Here is a 24,375-nt window from a genome sequence, read left to right as displayed (position 1 = left end):
TATCTAGTTCTTGTCAAGAATCAATGACTACAGGAATACATGGATGATATAAGCAGACATAATGGAGTCATTTTGGGTGTTAAACAGCTGTGTTTTCTTGAAACTCCCAAAGGTGGATGGTGGGGATGTTAACTGTCCGACCTTTGAGTGTTGGAAAGACACAGTGAGATAAGCAACCTGAAAGGTCAGGTTGTGCAACAGAAGGGCTTGGTTGGGGGCATTCACTAATTAGCAAGGTAACTAGTAAGCTTTTAGAAAGAAAAAGGGTTACATTGCTAACTCTGTATGGAAAAAAGTAGTTCACAGTCACAGAGGATTCTTGGGAAAACAAAAGGATTAAAAGGAGTCCAGAAGGACAAGACTATGAGGAAGTGTTGATGCAAGGATTAGGTGAATTCCACAGCTGCATTTCTGTAGTCGCAGCACTATAATCGGACTTCATGGCATACAACCAACCATCCTCTAAAAGACCATTTTTTCTTTGGGTTTATAACCCTTATAATCCAAGGATGAGATTGAAAGCATCTGGGTCCCAAACCTCTAAAAGTGATTGAATTGTTTGGGAAGGTGAATGGCTCAAGATTCAGACAGACAAAAAGAAGTTTGTTTCACAAACACAAACCACAGAATTAGTTTTTCAAAATATGATGGTTGACAGCCCCCAACTTTGTTGTGTGCCTTCTAGTTATTTCCGATGTATGGCAATCCTAAAGTGACCCGAGGTTTTCTTGGCAGAATTTGTTCAGAGAGGGGTTGCCCTTCATTTCCCCTGAGGCTGAGAGAGTGTGATTTACCCAAAGTGACCCATTAGATCTCCATTGCCGAGCAGGCATTTGAACCCTGGTTTCCAGTGTCCTAGTTGAATCCTCAAACAACTACTCTACTCTGGAAGGAGGTAAATCCCTGTTTGGAGATTTCCCAAGAACTCTGGAAGAGTCATTTTGAACATATATAGAGACACTGGGGCTTCAATCTTGGTCTCTCCAAGGATACCTCAGGTCTGTCTGCAGTGATTCCTCATGGTCTAAATCAAATGCAAAAAGAGATTTTTGGATCATAATTCATGCTGGCAAAAAAAAGTCCAAAGCTTATTTTCCGAACATTGTATTTTTCTAGCCCTGATTCCTGGAATCCTTTGATAAGAGCTGCCTCAGGAACAGGACTTATGAGAGAGAGAGATCTCTCAAAAACAATGTCAAAAGAGGGTTTTTCCCCCAGTATTTCCTGCCCTGAGATTACTTGGGTGCCACTGCCAACTCTCATTTGGATTTACTTCCTCTTTCTTTCTTTTCCCTGCATCCTCCCATGAAGCTGATTAGACACGTGAGGAGCCTGTGATGGAGCAACCCATGAGTCTGCAACCAAAGCCAAACTGTGCCATGGCAAGAGGTCCCTCTTTCCCTGACCTGCCATTCCAGAAGGAGAAAGAGAAAAGCTTCTCTTCTTGCTATCTTTGCACTTCTCAGTCACATTTCATTGTCAAACATACGTGCCACTGTTATTAGCTTCTCCCCAGCAGAAATCCCCAGCAGAATTACTCAGGGATTATACAGGAGAGCTTCCCACACCGCACCCCGTTTGCAAGGTCATACAGCAGTTCCAGAGGGTCAGGATTGTGCAAATGCAGGTCTTCTTTTGGAAATCCTAGCTGTCTAACCTCATGCTTGAAGATGGGAAGGCAGTGGCCGGAGAGGTGCGATTACACTCAAGAAACAGCAGCAGAGGCTGACTGGATAGGACACCCAAACAGCAATGTCAGAGTCATGGCGAACGGAATATTTTTGGCAGGCAGCCCATGGGTTTGTTCCTCCAATGGAAACTATGGGGGAGGTGTTTTTTGCCTTTGGTTAATGCTGGCCTGCATTGTAAAGCAGTCTGAAGACATTTTTAATGGCTTTTTAGCATTGCATGGAGTTCAGTATTGGCTTTTTAGCATTGCATGGAGTTCAGTATTTGGAGTTCAGACCTGCATTTCAGTTTCTCCCCTTTCCAGCCTTCAGTTTATTCTGTCCCATTTCTGCTTCAGGTTGTGATTCACTTTGGAACTGAGTCATGCTGGAACTAAGCATGGGGAAGTGATTTGCGGTGTTTCAGTCCATGACTCCGTGGTCTTTTGGAACAAAGCCACTGAGCTGCAGCTAAATGTTGCCATCTCTGTTATGTGTAAACGCATCGTTTATTTTTTCTTCCTCCTAAAGTGAGTGCATAAAATGTTCTCTCCATGTAGGGCCAGACTGGCTTCGCTCTTTGGGCTAGATCAGACTGTTACTGGTGGCGGAAATGAGTTTTTCCAATACACAGCACCCAAACAACCTAAGAGAGGACAGCCAGCAGCTGGTAAGTAACCACTTAAGCTACCCATCATGTTCTGGTTCACAAATGAACACTTATATTAGCCCAATGTTGGAATTAGGCCTTAATTTCTACTTTTGTTAGGAATTCGAGCAAAACTGTAGAGAAGTAGATTATTGCCCTCTCCACTGACATATTTTCTATTTTTTGTTTCTGTTTTCTGTTCAAGAAAGTCAGTTGGTTCAGTCTGCTTGATTCCTGTGGCCTTAAACTCATAATGGCATTTGATGTTGTGTGCTTCTGCCAACCTAGCAGTTTGAAAGCATGCAAATGCTACTGTCTGGCCTTTCATAGAATCTTCTCCTCTCAAGAGTCTTGCTTTTCCTTCTGTATTTGGGGCACAGAGACCATATAGCTGCATCACTGGTGGGTCTTGTGTGCCTCCAAGTCATTACCAATTTATGGTAACCCTAAGTCGTGGGGTTTCCTAGGCAGGATTTGTTCAGAGGAGGTTTGACATCACCTTCCCCCGAGGCTGAGAGAATGTGACTTGTCTGAGATCACCCAGTGGGTTTCCATGGGTGAGAGAGAATTTGAGCCCTGGTCTCCAGAGTCGTACTCCGATGCTCAAATCACACTTAAATGTGTTACATGAATGTTTGTTTCTAACTAGAGAGTTCTAATACAGCTGTTCCTCTGGTGGTCTCAGAGTAAATTTTCGGGTCCCAAGTCAAAACTGTACAAAGCTTGCCTGATCCTTTTCTTGAAACCAAATGTGTGATGAAATTTCCCTTGTGATGCTTCAGCTGCAGGTCCACCATCTCAGAAGCCTCCTGCTCCAACATCTGCCTCAGTACCACCATCTGTCTTCATAGCTACAGCTGTTCATGCCTATCGATTGTAAGTACTATGGTTTCATTGCATGTCAAAACTTGCATGTCTGAAAGAAGGCTGCACTAGAGTCCATTTTCATATCTAGACTTCTATAAGTGGAAATTAAAGAAGCGCAAAACTCTTCTGTTCCGGGTTCTAGCTAGTCTACTCTTCCATTCCCCAGTTCTGAGCATCTTAAGGATTTTTTATATGTCTGCAAAATCTCGAGGGTCTCTTAAACCTGCAGAAACTGCCTTCCATGTCTGTGTAAGGAGAACAATGTAGCTGAGAAAAACTGAGAATAGTATGAAAGTATAAAGTAGAAGAGAAATGGGGGCGCTTTCATTTCACCTATGTCAGCCTTCATTTGCACTGTTAACTACTGCTGTGAAGACTTGGTTATTGTGTGCCTTCGAGTCAGTTTTGATATATGGCAATCCTAAGGTTTTCATAGCAATATTTCCTCAGAGGCGGTTTGTCATTGCCTTCCTCTGAGGCCGAGAGAAAGGAACTTGCCCAAGGTCACCCAGTGGGTTCCCCGGCCAAGTGAGGACTCGAAACCTGGTTTCCTAGAGTCCTAGTCTAAGACTCACACCACTTCACCATGTTGTAAAGACTAGATCTCTCTTTTACTTTAGAGACATTCCAAAATGTGTTGGGATGGTGTTTATGGGAGTGCTAATGAACATTCAACAATGGAAAGACCTTCTGGTTGCAGCTCATATGAGCAAGATGGACGTTTTAGGAAGTCTCAAAAGCAGAAATGGCCTTCCAGTGATTGCTGTGCTGCAACACCTGTCAGCCCAAACTAGTATAGTGAATGGTAAGGGACAGTAGGAATTATAGTACTATAATAACAGAAAGTTCACAGATTGCTTGCCACTATGAAGATGCCCCAATATGCCTTTTGGTGATGTAGGAACAGGGAGAGCAATAACTGTTGGTGTATGATTATGGGGGTCTAAAAGGCTTTTCCTCTTCATTTCAGTACAAATGGACAATATGTGAAACAAGGCAAATATGGAGCTGCAGTGGTGGGGAGCCATGCAACTAGAGAGGTAAATAGAGGATGGAGTAAAGTAGGGCTGGTAAAAGGGCAGTTTGTGGGCCCCAAACGTCCCCAACTTCCTTTTGAATGGGGTAGAAATTATCCATAAACTGCTTTCAAACATTGCTTGGACTAGTATTGTGGTTCAAAGCAACCCACTGACCCCACTCAACTTACTTACACAGCTGAAAGCAAGCCATAAACAGGTACAGTTGTACAGTTCTTGGAAATGCAGAGATGTTACTAATTGCAGGGGTGAAATTCTGTCTCCCCTGCAGTTGACCTTCCTTGCAGCAAAGCTTTCTTGTTAGCCTTGTTTCTAGACCGTGTCTTGCTCTCGAAAAAATGGATATGCTTTTTTACTGCCTGTTGATGGGGTTTTGACAAACTTTTAAAAGTAAAGAAACCTGCTGGTTGTAACTCATTTGAGGAAGATGAAAAGATTAGGAAGTCTTGACAGCAAAAATGGCTCCAACAACCATCAGCCCAAGTCAGTGGTAATATATAGCAATATATATAATAATACTTCTGAACAAGTGCTTTAATTTCTGTTCATCTCTCCCTCTTGCAAATTCCAGTACAGACTTCTCCTGTATATAAATCAACAGCAGCAAATTGCAGCTGCCAAGATCCACTCAGCATTTATATTCACGGTAAGCCTTGACATTGAGACCTGCCAGAACCACAGCATGATTTGAAGGGGTGTGATGCTGCTACCATGCTGAAAACAAAACAGATAACAATTGGTTCTTGGGTGGGAGAGTAACTGGGAATCCTGTGCATTCTGCCCTGGGTTTCAGTATGGGAATAAAGGCAGGCTATAAATAAAATTCCATGCAGACTCTTTAGTTTATGGTTTTAAAAAAAAAAGGATGAGGGCAAGGATGGGATAATTTATGACCCTCCAGATGTTTTGAACTGCACATCCAATAAGCCCAAGTTAGTATAGTCAAGCTTTAGGGGTGATATGAGCAAGCAGCCCAACAACATCTGGAGGGCCTTGTAATTCTGTTGCTGGGAGAGCAGATGATGGAATAGATTTCTGGTATGTAGCAGCCTCTTCATTTATAAATATGTTTGAATATGCTTATTCTTTTTTCACAAATAAAAAAAATGTGTCTCTTTATATGAATTATTAACAGCAGTAATTGTTAGACAGTTGCATGGAGTCCATCAAACCAAACCTGTTAACCAAAGCAAAGTAGGCAAAAGGCTGACCTATCCATTGGATACGGATTCAATAAAGCAAGGTTCATTAAAAAAAACTAATTTAAGTCACATAGATTTCAGTGGGGGCTGTCTAAGACTAAGTCTCAGTCTTTTTGGTGCATGAGCAAGAACTCTTACTTATTCAAAAAGTGTCAACAGTTTGTGTTTCTTTCTCTTAATGTTCTCTAGTCCTCCTGCTATTTTTATACCATTCATACACTTATAGAAATCAATTGCCTTGAGTTCTCCTTTTTTCTTCCTTCCACAGATCCAGCCCAACAACTATAGTACGTTCTATGATGATCAGAGGCAGAACTGGTCTATCATGTTTGAGTCTGAAAAGGCGGCTGTAGACTTCAGCAAACAGGTGCCAAGGAATGAGCATCACATTAGGGGCATAGATGTGGTCCTGTAAAGCTCAGCTGAGATGAGTGCAGCACTATGTGCTTCTCCCTAGGATCTTTTTTGTGATCCTCAGCTTTTCTAGACTGTCCTTTTTTTTTAACCAGAAAAAAAGAATTGCTTCTCCCAGAAGTTTTTGGTGTTTGTTTGTAATCCATGGCACCCACAGAGGGGCCCAGCACAGAAACCTGTCCCCCAGACCTGCTGCAACTAGCCATCCTGCTTCTATGGGTGCTTCCAACTAGAATTTTGAGTACAGCTGTACTTCAGTTAACATGCTTTATTTTCACAACAATGGTATGACGTTGTTCAGGTTGAAAGGGAGTGACTGGTCCAAAGTTACTTCATGAGGTTCATGGCTTAATGGGAAAACTAGAGCCTGGCTGTCCCTGGTCCCAGTCCAACACTTTGAGGACTGGTTCTCTATATATCAGTATTCCACTCCTTTTTCTGTTCATGAGACTGAATCCATAGTGGCAGAAAAGGAAAGCCTGACCCAGAAGCTTTCACAGGAGTTAGGGAGAGTCATATAACTCTCTCTGATCAATTTCTGATAAAAAATTCCCCAGTCATTTATTTACCACCCATAGTTCTTTGGGTATGAGTGGATTTGCAGTTCATGTTTGACAAGTGTCTGGAGCTCTCCAGAACAAGAATGTCAGTTTAATAAATTCTAGAGTTTTCAGTATATTGAATTCCACTTCAGATACTAAATTACCCAGAGCAATCAGTAGGCATTTAGGACTCATTACATATCCTTTCTTAATCTGCCTTTCTCCTGCCACCCTTTAATTTGCATGCTCCATGAGGCAGTCCTTTTCAGCTGTGTTGATAACACTATACTAATAAGCAAGATCCTTCTCATGGTTGAGCACAATCCTTCCAGTTAGAAGTATTCATCCAGCCTCTTTATTTTCTTGGTACTCTTGATGGCTGTTCATGAATTCTTTCCTGCATTGTGTTATTGAACTTCATGCAGGCCAGACATAATAAGGACCTGGTTCTTCGTCTTGCAGCTCTGCATTGCCAAATACAATAGTAGTCATTCCCCTGACTCGGTGGTCTACCAGGATCTTATCCTTGGAGATGGACAAGGTGTGGAAGTAGGGGACTCGTTGGAGGTGGCCTTTACGGGATGGCTATTCCAAAATGGTGGACTTGGACAGGTAAAAATGTGAGAGAAGGTTGATCATGCTATTTCCTTACAGGAAAACTTGTGAGAAACTTTTGCTTGAAAGAGGAGGGTGATTTCCTGGTAGTCTTTTATCATGAAGGTGACGAGTACAAAGCCTAGCTCATCCAGAGGCAAACCATTGCTATGTTTACCCCTTCTAACTTTCGGTAATATTCTCTTAACTCTATTTATAGTTGATTTCTTTTTTTGGCAGGTGTTTGATTCAAACGTGAACAAGGATAAGTTTCTGCGCTTGAAATTGGGCTCAGGCAAAGTCATTAAGGTAAGTAGTCTAACCCTTGTTTTGTTTTGTTTTTTGTTTTTAATACCTTTCCATATCATTAGGTGAAAAGAAATGAGAGTGGGGAGAGACAAAAAAGAGGGTGGCATAAAGAGACCAAGAATACGAGTTGGCTTTGTTCACTGGCATTGTGAAGCCCAAAAGTATTTAATCTTCAACAGGGATTTCCTCAGGCTAGTTCCTTTGAGCTGCACAATAGCTATCAGGATTCTTGTAGTCTAGATTGAGTTTTAAAGCATTTGTCTCAGCTATCTGTATGGTTCTGTCTTTGTTGGATTCAAAGGGCTGGGAAGAAGGGATGATTGGCCTAAAGAAAGGAGGAAGGCGTTTCCTTGTTGTCCCTTCAGCATTGGCTTATGGCTCTCAGGGAGTGGCAAACCGCATCCCTCCGGACTCATCCCTGGCTTTTGAGGTGGATGTCAAGCGTGTGAGTATCTCCTTCTAAACCTGTCTCTAACCAGAAGTATATTGCAAGGTTTATTGTACATAGCCAGGTATCATATCTCTTTCTTTTCATAATTCTCCTTTAGTAGTGGAGGTAGTCTCTCAACATGGAAAGAATGTCTCCTCCCAGGTGTTGTTGGAGGCAGGGCTATCCAAATCATATTATGTGTTGTCTCCTTCTGTGATAGGAGCTTTACCCCCAGTCCAGTCCTGCCTTCTTCAAAACAGCAAGAGTTTTGACTGTGCTCAAGCATTGTTTGTTTACATGACCATTTTCTCTCACCCCAATCAGGGAAGAATTCAGAGCCATAGCCATGTTAGTCTGGAATATCAGTGTGCAAAGGGATCTTGTAGCACCTTTGAGACTAGTTGAACAAAAGAAGTTGTAGCGTTAGCTACAACTCAGTCTACTTTCTAGACCTAAAGAGTAGAGGGCTTGAACTGGCCACAAAGACAAGTAATTTGTAATTGACAAGTAATCCATCAGTAATCCTTTCAGCCAGCAGATGGAACTGAAGCTTCGGTACTATACTGAGCACATCCTGGGAGATCATAGGCCCTGTGGCAAGAACGATTATGACTGCCTCATGTTTCAGAGTTGCACTGGATACTTGAGAAAGCCATGGCTCCCCTGTGGGCCTGTTAACAGTGATTAAGACCTACCCAATGTTAAAATCCAGCATCAGTGCTTGCCTTCACCAAAACTTCATTTTGACCCTTTTGCTGTTTTAGGTGAGACTCACAAAAGATTCAAGCTCTAATGGACAGAGTCTGGGACCCAGGGATTCCCTTGCACCTTCCCCGGGACCAAGTCCAGAAAACCTGGTGACTGATGCAGCAGCAGGGCCTCCTTCCACACTTCCTCCAAAGCCAGGGTGAGACATCTGAGTATGTTTAAAGATTTAAAAGACTCCCCAGCCTGGAATTTTTGGATCCTATTTTGCTGAGAATGCACTACCCCCTCCATGTTTAAAATTTGGCAGTCTTTCCATTATGCAATAGATGGACACACCTGCCCCTCCTAACTTTCTCAGTAGTTAACTCTCTTGTCCTCTGGTTCTTTTAACTCTAATGGCTTTACAAACCTATCCTTATGTATTTGTAATAGTGATATACCATTTAATACAACAAAATCTTTATGCCAGGGTGGACAGTTGAATAGGGGACAGAGGCCAGTTTTCACCCCCAACATCCTCACATGAGCCTCATCTTGTTTTGGGGGGCACCAAAATGAAATTATGTCACTTCTATACGCTGTTTGGCAGATTTTCAACTGCTTTTGGAAGGCTTGGAATTTTCTGGGTTTGGGAGATCTAAACAGCCGCATTGTACTCTTAGATATTTGTATATGTTTTTTCTTGCCTGCATCCTAGTTCATCACAAAAAATTTCTTTTGAAATACTACATTGCTAATAATCTAAATTATCTTTCTCTTTACTATGGTCAAATACTATTGTGATTGGGCAGTGAGATCGCATCTCCTCGCCCTTTCTGTCATTAATTGTATCCTTTCTTTCCTTCAAACTCCAGTTCTTCTCCTTTCTTCCCTTTAGCAGCTCACCTTCAGTTTGCTTTAATCAGGTTTTCTAGCCTGCTAGAAAATATCAATATGAATTTTCTAGCCAACTTAAAAATATGAATAATGGTTGTTAAGTGTGAATTTCATTTAGCCGGAACTATGGATCGGTGGTATTGCCAAGTGGACAAACTTATGGGTAGTGCCTGAGTGTAGATATGATTAAGACACGAGAAATCAGAGATTGCAGTAAGAGGGACCAAAATCTTTCACCTGTAGATAGGTTTAGAGAGAGGCAGTGTGACCTACCTTTTCACTGACTTACTTTCAGCCTTGGGATAAAAGGTGAAAGAAATTACTAGAGAGAGGGGTACCTTTATGTTTGAAAGCTGCAAGCATTTTCACATTCCAGACTCTTCATATAGAGATTATTATTATTATTATTATTATTATTATTATTATTTTCTTATATCCTGCGTTTCTCTCAACAAAGGGGCTCAAGGCGGCAAACAGCAAGTATAAAACCATACATATGTTACATATGTTAATTGTTTTCTTTCTACACTACAGGGAACAACCTCTGAGAGCCAAATCCAACTCTATCAGTGAACAATTAGCAGTAAGTTGCCAGTAAGATATGCAAATGTTTTTGTGTGTTTCAAAGACTGTGACTGAGAACTGCACAATGGTGCTACTTAGAAATCTCAGGGGTTGTCTGCACATCCTGAATGCCTATATTCTCCCTGGCCTTAAGTTGTCCAGTTTAAAACCTCAGAGGCAGGATCATGCGTAATCCTGCCAGACTGGATATGGATCCAGTGGATCCGTCCCAATCCTGGGATAAACAGCTGTTATCCTGAGGTAATTTGACCCCTGGTTTGCCACAGAGTTTCCTGGAAACCCCAGCTGTTTAGACAGCTTGTCATACTTCTTACCTTGCTACACTGTTACTCATACTCGAAAGCCCCATGTCTGACACAGAAATGGGGTGCCTGGTGACAGGGTGGCAGGGTAAGCCACCTGCACTAGTAGCAGGTCCTTGGTCGTTGTGAGGACAAGTGTGTAAACACCCAGCATTGCTGGGCCAACTCGAGTGGACACCAGGACCAGGATAGCATGGGCTGGGCCCATCCGCTCAGCCCCTCAGTGAGCCATAGCTCTCTGCAAATCCAGGCTTTAGGGCTGAGAAAGGGAACCTTTGGCTTTCCAAATGTTTTAGATGACAGCTCTCACAGCCCCTTACTGTTAGCTCTGCTGACTGGGGCTGAAGTCCAAAACCTCCAGAGGTCCAAAGATTCCTTACTCTTGTTGTAGGGGAGTTACAACTGAGCCCAGATTGAGAAACATACATTATGTTTTCCTATAGATCCAGCCATTTTTGTAAAACTATCCATAGATGTTGAAAATATGAGGAAAGATTAGCAACCTGGTTGCCGGTTTGGATATTTTTCTTGCTGGCAAATTGGGTTACTGTGGCTTGATCTTACAGCACAATGTCAAATCCTGAAAAACAGAGGCATCGGTGCTAGAAAAATAAGTGGTGTCAGAGGTGGGCAAATCATGATCACCAATATTCTCTTTCTTTCCTGTCCCAAATCCCACCCAGAATCCTGATGTAGCAAAAGCGAAACTGATTTCACGTATGGCAAAGATGGGGCAGCCCATGTTGCCTTTTCTGCCAGGCACTGCTCCAGCTGCACTTGACTCAAGTGACTCAGAGGTAGAGGTATGTTCACTTCATAGCTTGGCTCTTCACAGTTCCACTTGGCTCTTCATTAATGTGACCACTAAACAAAACAAGAATAGTTTAGCTGGAACCTTGTGTCAGCTGCTTTGTTAAATAACTTCTCCTGGCCCAATATTTCTGGACTGTTCTTCTCTCATTATTCTACATCTCAGTTAAAAATAACTTTTTTTAATTTTCCACAACTTTTGAATTTTAGTTTTAATTTAGTTTCACAATCTTGGTTATTTGGATGATATGTATTCTTATCTTGTTTTACAATTGGATTCTACTGGTTTTATACCTGTATTACTCCTTCCTTCCAATTTTTTCTAGGTTAGATTTTACACCTTTGCTCCTTTTATTGTTCTGTTTTGTGAAGTGTGATTTACAAAACTGTCATCATATTTTTCTCCCACCCAGGACCCAAACACCTTGCGTGGGACAGTACCACCTCCAGCCTCCTCCCCACTAAAGCCATCCCCTCAAACAGCCCTGCCTCAGATGACTGCACAAGGTAAGGAGCATGTTTTTTTCATTCTGTTTAGTAGACTTTGAGTTTGAGGATAACTTACTTCTGGTTTTGTTTGTCATAGTCAAAGTGGAAGGATGTCTTATAATGCTGAGCCACTCCCTCCCTTTTTTAGCAGTCTTATATTTGAGTATTGGTGGTGTGTGCATGTGTGAGTATGTATGTGCAACCATAAAGGCTAGAAACTTGAGCTGGGACTTAAACATCAGGACAAGCTAAAGTAGGATGATGTTGCACATACTCAGGTTGGGTGGGGAAGGCAACATGAGGGAAAGATGGCAGAGTCTGTTTCCTCTGATGTAAAAAATGCAGTCTGTTTCGAAGTTGGTAATGTTATCAGCTCTGGGTTCTTCTCAGTGCCTCAGCCGGCTGTCTCTGGACTCCAGGTGCCCTCAGCTGCAATGATGCCTGCTGCCCTGCAGTCTCATCCAGCAATTCCTGGGACTGTTCAGAGCTTTCAGGTATGGAGATTCTGGCTGGTGGGTACCCTTTTCACAGAGGACAAGAGACCTACAGAGGTTAGGGGATGGGTATTTAGAGAAGAATTTCATTTGCTGCTAAGCATCAACTTTGTAATTGTACACTTGATCTTTATAGCACTAGCACCTTTGTGGTGATTTGCTATCTCCCAAGACTCTGCAGGGGCCATACAAATATAAACCCTTTCCCACAAAGCAAAAACCCTGGTAAATCAATGAGGATTTATAATTAATAGCCTCAAGTTCTAAATTGGATGGGAGCAGCTTGTCACATTAATAACACTGTTTGGCTGAATGATGGGTTCAGCACTTTGCTTGCAGTGTGGAGAAATAACATGAAGCTATATTAAGTTATCCTCACTTAGTCTCTTAAATGCAGTGCTGTCACCTCATGCTTCTTTCTCCTCTACACTCATTCTCCTTTTTTCTCAGCCCTATGCAGGGATGACGTACGCCTATCCACAAACCTCTGCTGCAGCATCTCAGCTCCAGCCTGTTGGGGCAATGTACCCAGCACCCTTCCAAGGTACATTCCAACTAGGGAAGACAACTGTTTGGGGACCAGGGGCCATTTCCCCCATAGATCCCACGATGGGCCACATGCTCCTCACAGCAAGCTCAAATGTCTCTATTTTCCTCTCCAGTCACACTCAAAATGATGATAGGAAGTGATGTTACATAATTTCCTCTCACAATTTGGAAAGGGACTGCCCTTTCAAGTAGAGATACTTGAGATTTGCACAGGGTTCTGGGTTTCTTGTGGGAGTCTGGAGTTAATTTCTTACATTCTTTGTGTGTATATCTCCACTCTGATGACTCTGCATCTGATGACACCTTCTTTCTCACCTTTCACACTCTGTTTTCCTGATCCCAGCAGCTGGAGATATTGGTTCATTCCTGATGACAGAGGCACGGCAGCAGAACACCGAAATCCGCCTAGCTGTTGGCAAAGTGGCTGACAAAATGGACCAGCTGCAAGCCAAGGTAATGCTCAGGACTTTGGATTCTGAACTGTGCATGGAATCAGCTGACTTGTTGGATCAAACCAGAGTCCAGTATCTTCAGCTAACCCAATGTCTCTGGAAGAAGGATCTGTGCAACCGCTGCAAATATTACTGGAAGAAAGTCACTGCTTCTTGTTTAGCTTCTCATTCTGCCCTGCCCTGCAATGTTTCCTCAACCCATTGCTTTTTATTGAGTACATATTAGTGCAACAGTGAGGAGGATACCACCTTTCACCTGTTGCTAAACTACCTCACCCTTGGCTACACTGCTTAGGAACTGATGGAAGCTGACATCCAATATATGGCTGGCCACAGCTTCTTCAGCAGTTCCTTGATGTTATGCCTGGCTGTGCCAACCCTTGTTTCCTGCCTCTGTCATAAAAGTCAGCCTAGTTTTACAGTGAATAACTGTAGCCCTCACATGTTTTAACTTATAGCTCCCATCAGCCATTGTAAATATTGTGAATGGTCAAAGTTTTGGGGAGTTGCAGTCTCAAAATCTCTGGAGTGCTTCATGATTCCCTCCCATGTCCTTCAGTTCTGTGCCTCTTTTCCCTTGCAGGTGGAGGAACTGCAAAAGCAACATTCAGGCCACAGCCTGTTGCCAGGCATTTCGTCTGTTACTATGGAAACTGCCATGATCATGAACAACATCCAGCGCATCATCCAGGTAAGATGGGTTTGTGCTTGAGGTTATTCTGGTTAGGTTCTTGAGCAGAAAGAAGAGCCATTCCCATTACTTTCTCCAAGGGAAGGAGGTACCAATGTCTGCAATTTTGGCAGAGCACTTCCTGCTGTTGATTCCCATTCACTCTTGAATGGCAACTTTAGAAGCTTTTAAAAAATGGGAATTTGGGGGATGAACAGGTTAGTAAGGGCATACACATCTAGAAAAAAGCAAAATGCAATATTTAAAACACCCTTTTAATTATTTCCGGCAAGGTCTAGATGAAAAGTGGAAGCATTCAGAAAAAGGCATTTCTATATTAAGTATACATTATGACTTGGGCCTCAATTTTCTTCATGATAATGGGTTTGCAGTCTTCTGAGAAAGCATTTGTCAACCTTTCTACACTGGAGGAACCTGTGAAAATAATTTTCAGGTCTCAGGGAATTCCTACATAAAAATTATATTTACAGGTCAAAAAATGTTAATTTTTTTTCCAATCACAATCTCATGGCACCCTGGTTGAGAAACCCAAGGCCCAAGTAAAATGTTCACTCTCTTTCTCCAGTCCCACTTTTATGCCAGTTAGATTGAAGCATGCAGGTTACTACACTTGATCTGAGTGCACATACATGTTCAGATAATGTCCCAGAATGCTTTTACAGTGCTAATGTTCAAGTAGAGGTCCTAGATAGAGAGGCTGGTACAGAAAGCATTTCTGAAGGGAGCTAATGAAACATCACTACTCACAGGGAATTGATAATGGGCATGGAAGAGGATCCACAGTTGTTTGGGAGAGGCCATACCTAGGCATAGTTGGACTTGCTTCCCATCACTTCATCATTTGTTATATGTCATGTTGATGATTCAGGAGAATGAAAGACTCAAACAAGAAGTCTTTGAGAAAAGCAGCCGCATTGAGGAACAGAATGAGAAGATTAGTGAGTTGATTGCCCGCAATCAAAGGTGAGTGCTCTTCTGCGTAGTTCTGCTCCTTTTGAGTTGTATTTGTGGCTGAAGATTTCTTAGCCTCTGTGAACGCAGCCTTCTTGGGCTTAATGCCAGCATTATCCTGTATTGTTAAAGAAATTTGCATTAAGGCTCACTTTACTTTTCTCAGCTTCTTAGAGGTACTTGTTCATCCAGTTCTTTTCAGGTACCCAAGCGTCCTGAGCCAGCCTTCACCAACTTGGTGCTGTTCAGATGTGTTGGACTAGATGCTAGATGGGTATAATGAGAGTTGTACAATGCCATATCTGGCAGACTTGAAGCTGAGGAAGATTGATGTGTGGTCAATATGCTGCTTTCTGTTTAATGCTATTGGTGCAATTGAAGTTTATGTATGTTCCCCACACTGTATCATGATTAAAACTCAATACAGCCAGAGTTCAGATGAGCATATCTCCATGGGCCTAGTTTGGCCCTTAGACCAATTAGGTTACCATATAAATCTGCTTCCTGCACCTTTCTTCCCATTTCCAGGTATGTGGAGCAGAGCAACCTGTTGATGGAGCAAAGAAACAACTCACTGCAGTTGAACACTGAACATACGCAGGCGAGGGTCTTGCACGCTGAGCAAGAGAAGGTAAGCCCAATAGGAATTAATTCCGGACAGTGGGGACAGTGAGCAAAGCCGCAGAGATGGTGAGAGCAGCCTGACAATCTTGTTCTTGTTACTTAAAACCAGAGGCGGGAAAAAAATTACTTTGAGGGATTGCAACTCCTGGTATCCCTCAGCTAGCATGAGCACCCATGAAAATGGTTGTTAAATGCTGTCGACTCTATGAATGAGAGACCTCCAAGTCACTATATCATCAACGTCCAAGCTTAAGTTTTGTGGACTTGGGGCCTTGGCTTCCTTGATTGGGTCTATCCATTTGTAACACATTCTTCCTCTTTTCCTACTGCTTTCTACTGCCAGTGAAAATACAGAAGAGTATTTTCTGGGATTTTGGCAATTGTAGTCCTAGAATTGTTTTTAGTTTGGGTCTTACAGTTATTGTAAAATAGGAAATGGCTTTGTCTGTGTCAAAAAAAGGGGGATGAAGGAATGAAATATATCACCCCTTCTTTTGTTGTGGCTTTATAACTTCTCCTTTTTGTTTTGTTTACAAGTTACAGAAGTAATGTTTGTAAAACAATAGGCATATAGAACAGTGCAAGAATCTTCCTAAGCTTCAGATAAATATGTAGGAAGCACATTAGAGCAAATCTAAGAATATTGTCCAGAGCTTCTCGGCCACCTCAGCTGAATGACAGCTAAATTAAGTCTTCCACAGCTTGGCACCTTCCAGATGTTTTGGAGTACATCTCCTTTTGGGCCCAGCCAGATGCAGTCCAGCACATCTGGAGGGTACTAGGCTTCAGAAGGCTGATTAAATCTCACTGAGTGATCCTACATGCACATCCCTTGTTGCTGGAACTAAGGATCTTAGATTCCTCATCTTGCTAGGCTTTAGCAAGGGACCGTTGGCCTTCTACATATTTTGAATTCTCAGTCCATAACTATTGGTCATCCTATCTTGGGCTTCTCTGAATTGAATCTGAAACACGTGGAGAGCCCTGCAGTCTTAGCCTTGTGCTAGGTTTTACCATTCATGTGCTGAACTCCTGAACCACAGAATAACTTGAAGGTTCCTGGAAGCAGAAGGCTATCTTTCTTTCTCCAGTAACTTTCCCTCTCTCTCCTTCTTGCTTTTGCTGATGGTGGTGTTAATTTTCCTTCCCTGTTGCTACTTTTCTCCCTAGCACATGCTGCCACCGGATCAGAGGTGGGACCAGGTGAGACACTGCCCTTGTATTTCTAAACAAGCTGACATTCTTTCTTTCCCTTTCACCTTCTTTTTGAATTATTCCTTTCAGGCACAAGCTGGTCAAAGCCCATCTGAACTCTGCAGGTCTCATGTCACTAGATCTCGCTAGCATTATATGCTAGAGGCAGTCATGTGGATGTTCTTAGATTGGGGCTGGGAACCTATGGCCTTCCTGATAGGTTGGACTTTAACTCCTATCATCCCTTACCATTGACCTTGGTATCTGGTGAAGTCCAAAACATCTAGAGGGCCAGAAATTCCCCATCCCTTCTCCAAATTCATGGAGGCTTACTGTAGGTTTTTTTTTTATTGTGCGTATTATGTATGTGCCCCCAGCTCATCTGTTGACATATGGCAAGCTCATGAATTTCATAGGGTTTTCTTAGGCAAGGAATACAAAGGTTTTGCCAGTTCCTTCCTCTAAACCCTGCAGCATCTGGTATTTGTTGGCAGTCTCCCATCCAAGTACTAACTACAGATGACCCTGCTTATCCTTCAAGATCAGAGGGGATCTGGTGCTTTTAGGGTATTTATGCATCCTGTGTTTTATTATATTTTGTAAATACACATTTTTAAAGGATGCTTTGCTAATTCTGTATATTGTATAAATACCTCATTACCCCAATAGTCAATTGCCACTTTGGACTCATCCAGTTTGACCAAAGGGGTGGCATTTAGCTGCATAAATGTTTCCATTATGGAAAACAGGGACTCAGATCATTCATCCATTGAGCTCTGTATTTTTTAAATTGACTAGCAGCAGCCACTCTCCAGGGTTTCAGGTTGGAGGTTTTCTGTGCCCTACCTGGAGTCAAGGGGGGTTGAACCTTCGATAATCTATGTATAAAGCATACATATTTTGCCAATGAGATACAGTCTTTCCCGGTGAACAATCTATTCACTAGAATAGAGTGATAGGGATTAGGCCATGCTCATGGGGAATGTTGTGTGCCCTCACTCACTTCAGCAGCAAAGCTGTTTCCGCAGTTGTCCTTCCCAAGTCTTGCATGCAAAACTGGTGACTAGAGTTGAGTGATGTTTATTGGGGGGGAGAGCACAATTCAGTATTTCACTCACCAGGAAACAAAAGTATACTGGAAAAATGCACCAATCAGTTAACAATAAAACAGTCATGCAGGGTGCTTCATGTGCATCTCAGTTACAACATTTGCATGAGTACATGTTCCAGGCATGCCATGTACACTTTTGAAAAAATCACTTGGAATTTCTTCCTCTTCTGCCCTCAATCTCTCCTTTCTTTTTCCAGGTCAAGGTTGCTGAGGAGCTGGCTTCTGCTACTGCACAAATTTCCCAGCTTCAGCTGGAGCTGACTGATCACCAGAAAAAGGAGATGGGCTTGCGTTCTCAGCTGAACACAGCTTTGAAGGAGGCAGAGAAACATGGGGCACAGATCAACCAGCTGCAGGCACAGTTGGCTGGTAAGAAAGGATGGGGAAAAGAGGCTAAAATAGAAGGGAAAGGTTATCTAAGCATAATCAAAATAGATACATTGTAGTACATATTCCCATCATTCCTACTATTGCCTGCAAGTTATAGTTCAGCACCTTTTGAAGCAGGAACCCTGCTTCGTAGCCAAGTGTATTTGGGCACAAAAATATCTTGATGTGATTTCTTTAAATAAATAAAGAATAATTTCTAGTTCTCAGATTCTATAGCATTATGGCAGCAATTATGTCACTTGGTGCCATCTCTGCCCTTTGGCCTTTGCAGAGCTCCAGGAATCATCGGAAGACACCAAGAGCAAATTCCAAGCAGAGAAACAAAGCCGCAAGCAGCTGGATGGGAAGTTATCAGTCTTGGAGGAAGAATTGGCCGACCTCCGTGTGGAGAAGGAGAATTTGGAGAAGGTGGCAACTATCATTTTCAAAAATATTTTAAAGTTTTTCCCTTGCCATTTTTTTCCTTCCAAATTGATACATATAAGATAGGGATGAAGGAAGGAAAAGAAAGGGGTAAATCTGGGATTGTTGCAGGGTGGTGTATTCCTAACCTGCATTCTCTCTGCACTCCTTGTTTCAATGGTTTCTAAACCTTGTGTGATCTGACATCTCGACTTTGCTGTCTGCTACTTTCCCCCATTTCTGCTTTAGAATCTCTCTGAGAGGAAGAAAAAATCTCTTGTAGACAGGCAACAGGCTGAAGAGGAGATGGATGAGATTCGCAAATCTTACCAGGAGGAGCTGGACAAACTTCGGCAGCTTCTGAAAAAGGCCCGGACATCAACCGACCAAGCAGCTTCAGAGCAGGTGAGAAAAGGAATCCCTGCCCGCAGTTCTGCTGTGAATTAAGCTGACCAGAGAAATTGTGACCTGTCTTTTTCCTTGAAAATTTCAAAGCAAAAAAAATTGCATGGTGCTTGAACCTGGATACCCAGATTTTAGTGGTGGCCAGGAGTGCATTTGCACAGTTTAAGACTAGTATGCCAACTGCACCCATTCCTTGAAAAGCTAGATCTGGGTATGGTAACACATGGCATGACTACAACCCATTCTACTATAGCACTCTACATGGCGCTGCTTCATTTGGAAACAGTTCAGAAACTTCAGAGAGTACAAAATGCTGCAGTCTGATTGCTGACTGGGGCCTGTTACAGGAAGCATATAACTCCCTGGGGGCTATGCTCTACTGGTTGCCAGCTCATATACAGCATAAATCCAGACCCACCACCATCACAGGCTCATTTGATGAAGACACAGAAGAGAGTCTTCTCAGTGGCTGCTTCCATCCTTTGGAATTCCCTTCTATGGGGGTCTAGGTTAACCCTCACCCTGCTCTCCTTTTGCTGGGAGGCAGAGACTTTTTCATTCAAGCTGGCTTTTAATGTGCAGTTACTTTCAGGGAAGCTTCTTATGTGGGTGGGATGTTTTATTTTTATCTTTTGTATGCCTTTTAATGGTTTTTTTTACTGTTTTAATGAGATGATTATGAATTGTGTTTAAGATTTTATTGTTAGGTTTTAGTTCATTCATAAAAATCAGCAGGTGTCTCCCTTTTGTGTCTTCTGTTGGGATGGAAGATGGCCCTGATGCAGTCAGAGCTGGAGTCCCAGTGGGAAGCCAAATGTGAGCGCCTGCTTAGTTCTGCCAAAGAGCAACATGCCCATCAGTATCAAGAAGTGTGTGAGCAGAGGGACACTCAGCAGCAGATGATCTCCCAACTGGAAGAGAAGGTAAATGGCCCCTTCCCTTCTCTCCTTTCTCATTTATTTCTCCATTTGGAAAGTGCTGACCAATTTAGAGGCTCCCTGTTTTCTAAATTTCTTTATAAACAACCTACATTTAATAGGCAATCCTATAACTAGACAATCTACAGGGATTATAAAAAAAATAAAGCTACAAAGAAAGAACAAATAGAACACAATTATAAAATCAGAAATCACTTTGCAAAAGGGAGAACAAAGGGAGAAAAAACTCTGTAGCAAGAACTTAACTTTATGAATGCATTTGATGTAAATGTAAACATATCTTCTAAGCCGTGTTTTTGTGTTTGTGAACTGGCTATCTGAAATCTGCAAAAAACAAAAACATCAATGTGTATGGTTGTGTTACAAAATGTAGTCTGTGTCTGGTTTCCTTCTAGATTTCCCAGCTCAAAGCAACCAGGAGCTTGGAGGATGAGAAGCTATCAGAATTGCAAGAGCAAGTGGAACAACTAGAGCCTGTAAAAGCCAAGGTCAGTGGGGTTTCCTCTCTCATCTCCCATGAAACAAGTCTTGCCAGCAGGCCTTTCTCCATTTTTCTTCTGTAACCTGGGATAGCATCACAACTAAGAGACTTGAGTTACAAATCAGGACCTCACCTTGCTATAAAATTAGCAGGGGATGATTCACCAGTCTCCCCTTTTGCAACCCACTCAACTGTCTTCCAACTCCTTGAAACAGAACGTTTGAAACAATATGGCGTACAAAACTTTTTTTAAAAAGCATTAGAAGTTCAGTTAAAACACTACTTGAAAATTAAAAGTATTAAAATACTTGAACATTAGATCCTAACAACAGCACACCCAATTACACATTACTCAAATCAGTGAACACAGTTTAAGGCCATTTGAAACCATGCCTGTGTGCAGATTTGGAGGAACTCAATTTCACACAAAATGCTTTAATAAAAAGTCATGTTTTTGCTTGGCACTGGGAAGAGTGTTACACAGATCGGGAGACACAGCTGGAAAGGGCTTCTCCTGCATGGTATTTTCCCCACAAGTGGACAGAAGGCTGGTGGCTGTAAGAGTTTTATTTCAAATTTTGAACAAAATCATAGATTTTAAGCCACAAGTACATCATGTGGAGACTTTCTCATCCTGACTATCCCCTTTTCCCCCCTGCAACCACTTTTTCCAACCTAGTGCTTGACCCTGCAGTCCCAAATAGCTGCTCTGAAGGCCCACTATGAAGAGCAGATCCAGGCGCTTGAGAAGGATACAGGTCGCCAGTCATCTGGGGGTTCAGCTGAAGAGGTGCGTCCCTGTTAAATCTTCTTTTATCCAATGTTTCCTAGATTGGAAGTGGGGAAATTTCCTGACACTTTGTCTTGAATTTGAGGGGATGTGTTGCACTGCAGCTATAGTAATCCTTCATCATGGCAAAGCTGGCTAAGGTTTATGGGAGCTGTAATCCAATACCATTTGAACATCTTCACATTCCCTATCTCTGCTATATAGCTAATGTGAGCAGCAATGCTAACTTATACGTGACGTCCCGCACTAGTGGTAGCTGCTCTCTTGTCTCTCTTGTGGCCCAGTAGCACTATGGCAGCAGTACGTAAACCTGGGAGAGGCAGCATTAATAACATAATCACAACTTCTTTCTGTTTGGACAAATAGTCTTGCAACATTACCTAGCTCTTTTGGCATGGAAAACACCCTCTGCAGTAGCTACTATAATTGCTATGGCAATGATGCTGTTTTATGGCTTCTGCACTCTCTTTCCAAAGATTAGTCTGGCTTTCCCAATTTTGTGCCTTTCAGATATTAGAGTACAATGCTCATTGGCCCTAGTGAAGATGACCAGTAGCTGAGGATGCTTGAAACTGCAATCCAAAACATCCCAGCTTGGGGAAGGGCTGCTGGATTTACCAGCTTAGCAGCACTGCTGTTCAGTCTCTTTCCGTCATTTTTGAAACAACCATGTTACATATTTTGCTATTCCTGAAGAAGGGTCCCTCTTTTTGCATCAGTGGGACATCATTTGCTCCCAGCCTGCTACTCCACTTCCATCTCCTCCTTCTCTTTCTCCGCAAACCCCAGCATATAAATCTGCTTAGTCTAGAGAATCACCCTAGATGCCCACTGTGGTGACAACATTAGTTCTAGGCTTTCTTATCTCTTGGCATGTCTCTCTTCAGGTGAAGAAGATCATGAATGGGGTGTTTCAGTCTCTGCGAGGTCAGTTTGAGTTGGAGGAGTCATATACTGGCAGAGTGGTCCTTGGCATTGTCATGAACACCATCAAGGTACAGCCCTGGCAGGGAGATGCTGCCATCTTCGTAGATCTGTGCATGTTAAGCAGATGTACTTATTTTCTCTTACATTATACAATTTGTTCTCCTGTTGACAGTCATGGGAGAGAGAAAGAGCTAAGCATGGGAAATAATATATTCTTCTAAACCATAAAGCCTGAGAGTAGGTTTGGAGTTATTCAATAATAAGTGGAGAAGCTTGTATATCTTGCCACATTATGCTGCACTTGAGTAAAATGGAAGAATATCCTCTCAGCTCTAATCTGGTTTGGACTTTGAAAAAAGGACTTGGTAACTTAATTACTTCAAAAGGGAATACAGAAGCAGGGAGCAGAAAATTCTCTGCAGCTGCTTGTGTGCCAGTCCCATAGTAACTATGCTCAGCCCCAAGAAGGGTTAGATCAACTAGAAACATTTTCAGACCAATCTTTTGGCTCCCTGAGATTCTTTCTATGTGTTGCCTTCAGGTTGCTCAACTTGCTTGTTTTTCAGTCACAGCAACTAGAAAAACTAGACAGCTGACATTGTCAGGTTGTCCATCCCAGACACAACATGAAATATTACAGGAAAAGAATTAACTTGCATAGATTTGCTTAACTTTGATCCTAAAATAATCTGAGGGGAAAGGAGATAGTATTTTGTGGCAAATAATTCCATACCAACACCCCCAGCAGCCAGTGTGGTGTAGTAGTTTTAGTGATGTATTAAGATCCTGGGAGACCAAGGCTAGAATCCTTGCTCAGCCCTGAAAACCCACCATGGCAAATTGCACATTCTCAGCAAAAGAGGAAGGCCATAGCAAACCTCTGATTCAAACTTGCCAAGAAAACTCTAGGGATAGGATTGCTATAAATTAAGAGCTGAGTTGAAGGCACATAACAACAACACCCTTTCACCCTTTCTCCCCTTTTGTAGTCAATAACTTTGCAACTACTGGAGAGAGACAAGGAAAAGAGTGTCAGCAGTGATGAAGAGGGAGGGTCAGATGCTGCAGCAAGTCAACAAGCAACCCCTGACAAGGAACACCCAAATGATTCCCCTCATGTTCCACCAGCAGTGGCATCGCCTGTGCCTTCTATGTGCCTCGAGAAGGAGTCAGGTGATAGTCCTCTTCCAGACAGTGGCCAGACCAGACTGGCATCTTCAGCCTTGGAAAGCCATGATGAGCAGCCTCCATTAGCTTTGGATCAAACCATAAAGCCTCCTCTAGAGCTGGAGATCAGTAAAGAGAAAAAGGAGCAGGAGGAGGAGGAGGAAGAAGCAAAAAACAAAGAGACTATTGCCTCTGAACAAGGGAGGGCAAGCACTCAGGCTGAAACAAAAACAGTAGACACTGCCACTCCTCTTCTGGAGTCTCCAAAGGCTGAAGCTGAGGAGATAGCACCTACAATAGACCAGGACAAAGGGGAAGAGAGTTGTCCAGATATTCCAAGCCAAAATTCCGCTACCTCTGCCCCTCCTACTACAACCAGCAAACCTGACTCAACTGTAGTGCAACAAACGTCAGCATCCAGCCCAGCTCGAATGGATTCCAGGTGAGTGCCATCAGGAATACTATACCTTCAGTTCAGAGTTGAGTAGCTGTTGGGGTTGGGGACCCCATTGGACCCCCTGTATGTCCTTGAAGGCTGCACTTCCTATGTGTCTCCCCTCAATTTTGTGGAGGTTTTGTTTTTAACCATCTTGGGGGCCTGTTGGCTGCTTTGTCACATTTTTAGTTCTCCTCATCCTTTTTTTTTTTTAAACCTTTTTAGAAACCATGAGGTGTTTGGTCTTCTTGCTCCGGTTAAAGAGAGGTTATATAGGAAGGCCTCTTAAAGGGCCAAAAAAGTGGGTAGGTGGGCTTGGGAGTACAAGTGGCCATTTGAAGGAGAATATTTTTCAGTCCTCCTCAGATTGTTTTGAGGGAGGGGAGACATGCAGGGGCAGGGGGAACTTGGGCTTCAAGAATTCTCTGAAGACGCCAGCCATAGATGCTGGCAAAATGTCTTCTAGAACACGGCTACATAGCCCGAAAAACCCACATAAGACTATGGATGCCAGCCATGAAAGCCTTCGACTTCACATCGAATGTAAAACTGCTCAAAAATTAGTGTACAGTATAGTATTGTTTGCAGGCTCAGTATATGTACTTCCCTCTGTAGAGGTTTGAGTGTTAGACTAGGATTTGGGGTTCAAAATCCACTGGGTGATCTTGGGCATGTCACGCTGTCTCAGCCCTAGAGGAAGGCAATGACAAATATCATCTGAATAACTTTGCGAAGAAACCCCTCAGAAAGGGTTGCCATAAGTTGGAGATGACTTGAACGTGCTAACAACAACAACAATCACATTCAAGAGGTGGAACATGGAATTCTAACTTTTAAAACAAAATCACAAGTATCACAAGAGGCCATCCTGGCCTTATAGCATTCTTTGCAG

At 42.6% G+C, this 24,375-nt stretch overlaps 1 protein-coding gene across 6 annotated transcripts in view; it reads left to right on the top strand.

Moving 5' to 3' along the window:
* Positions 1–24,375, top strand: part of FKBP15 (FKBP prolyl isomerase family member 15) — a 30,118-nt gene that overhangs the window by 2,772 nt on the left and 2,971 nt on the right. The window contains exons 2-28 of one of the 6 annotated variants that reach the window (XM_089535057.1): positions 2,228–2,337; positions 3,099–3,192; positions 4,154–4,223; positions 4,792–4,866; positions 5,691–5,789; positions 6,841–6,990; positions 7,213–7,281; positions 7,583–7,726; positions 8,476–8,618; positions 9,830–9,878; positions 10,866–10,985; positions 11,406–11,499; positions 11,872–11,975; positions 12,426–12,519; positions 12,871–12,977; positions 13,560–13,667; positions 14,536–14,630; positions 15,147–15,249; positions 16,413–16,445; positions 17,745–17,916; positions 18,209–18,345; positions 18,589–18,744; positions 19,515–19,667; positions 20,078–20,170; positions 20,843–20,953; positions 21,841–21,948; positions 22,870–23,489. In XM_089535057.1, the coding sequence (XP_089391183.1) occupies positions 2,228–2,337; positions 3,099–3,192; positions 4,154–4,223; positions 4,792–4,866; positions 5,691–5,789; positions 6,841–6,990; positions 7,213–7,281; positions 7,583–7,726; positions 8,476–8,618; positions 9,830–9,878; positions 10,866–10,985; positions 11,406–11,499; positions 11,872–11,975; positions 12,426–12,519; positions 12,871–12,977; positions 13,560–13,667; positions 14,536–14,630; positions 15,147–15,249; positions 16,413–16,445; positions 17,745–17,916; positions 18,209–18,345; positions 18,589–18,744; positions 19,515–19,667; positions 20,078–20,170; positions 20,843–20,953; positions 21,841–21,948; positions 22,870–23,489 (3,411 nt within the window). Of the gene's footprint in view, positions 1–2,227; positions 2,338–3,098; positions 3,193–4,153; positions 4,224–4,491; positions 4,704–4,791; positions 4,867–5,690; positions 5,790–6,840; positions 6,991–7,212; positions 7,282–7,582; positions 7,727–8,475; positions 8,619–9,829; positions 9,879–10,865; positions 10,986–11,405; positions 11,500–11,871; positions 11,976–12,425; positions 12,520–12,867; positions 12,978–13,559; positions 13,668–14,535; positions 14,631–15,146; positions 15,250–16,412; positions 16,446–17,744; positions 17,917–18,208; positions 18,346–18,588; positions 18,745–19,514; positions 19,668–20,077; positions 20,171–20,842; positions 20,954–21,840; positions 21,949–22,869; positions 23,490–24,375 lie in introns of those variants that run through there. The other 5 variants (XM_089535056.1, XM_089535060.1, XM_089535058.1 and 2 more) reach the window with 5 other exon arrangements.

Source organism: Sceloporus occidentalis, unplaced genomic scaffold (assembly GCF_023333645.1).
Source record: "Sceloporus occidentalis isolate IW3139 unplaced genomic scaffold, rSceOcc1.0.p SCAF_8, whole genome shotgun sequence".
In the NCBI taxonomy this organism is placed as follows: Eukaryota; Metazoa; Chordata; class Lepidosauria; order Squamata; family Phrynosomatidae; genus Sceloporus; species Sceloporus occidentalis.
The sequence above is the reverse complement of the archived record's forward strand: the minus strand, read 5'-3'. Positions and strand labels throughout refer to the sequence as shown.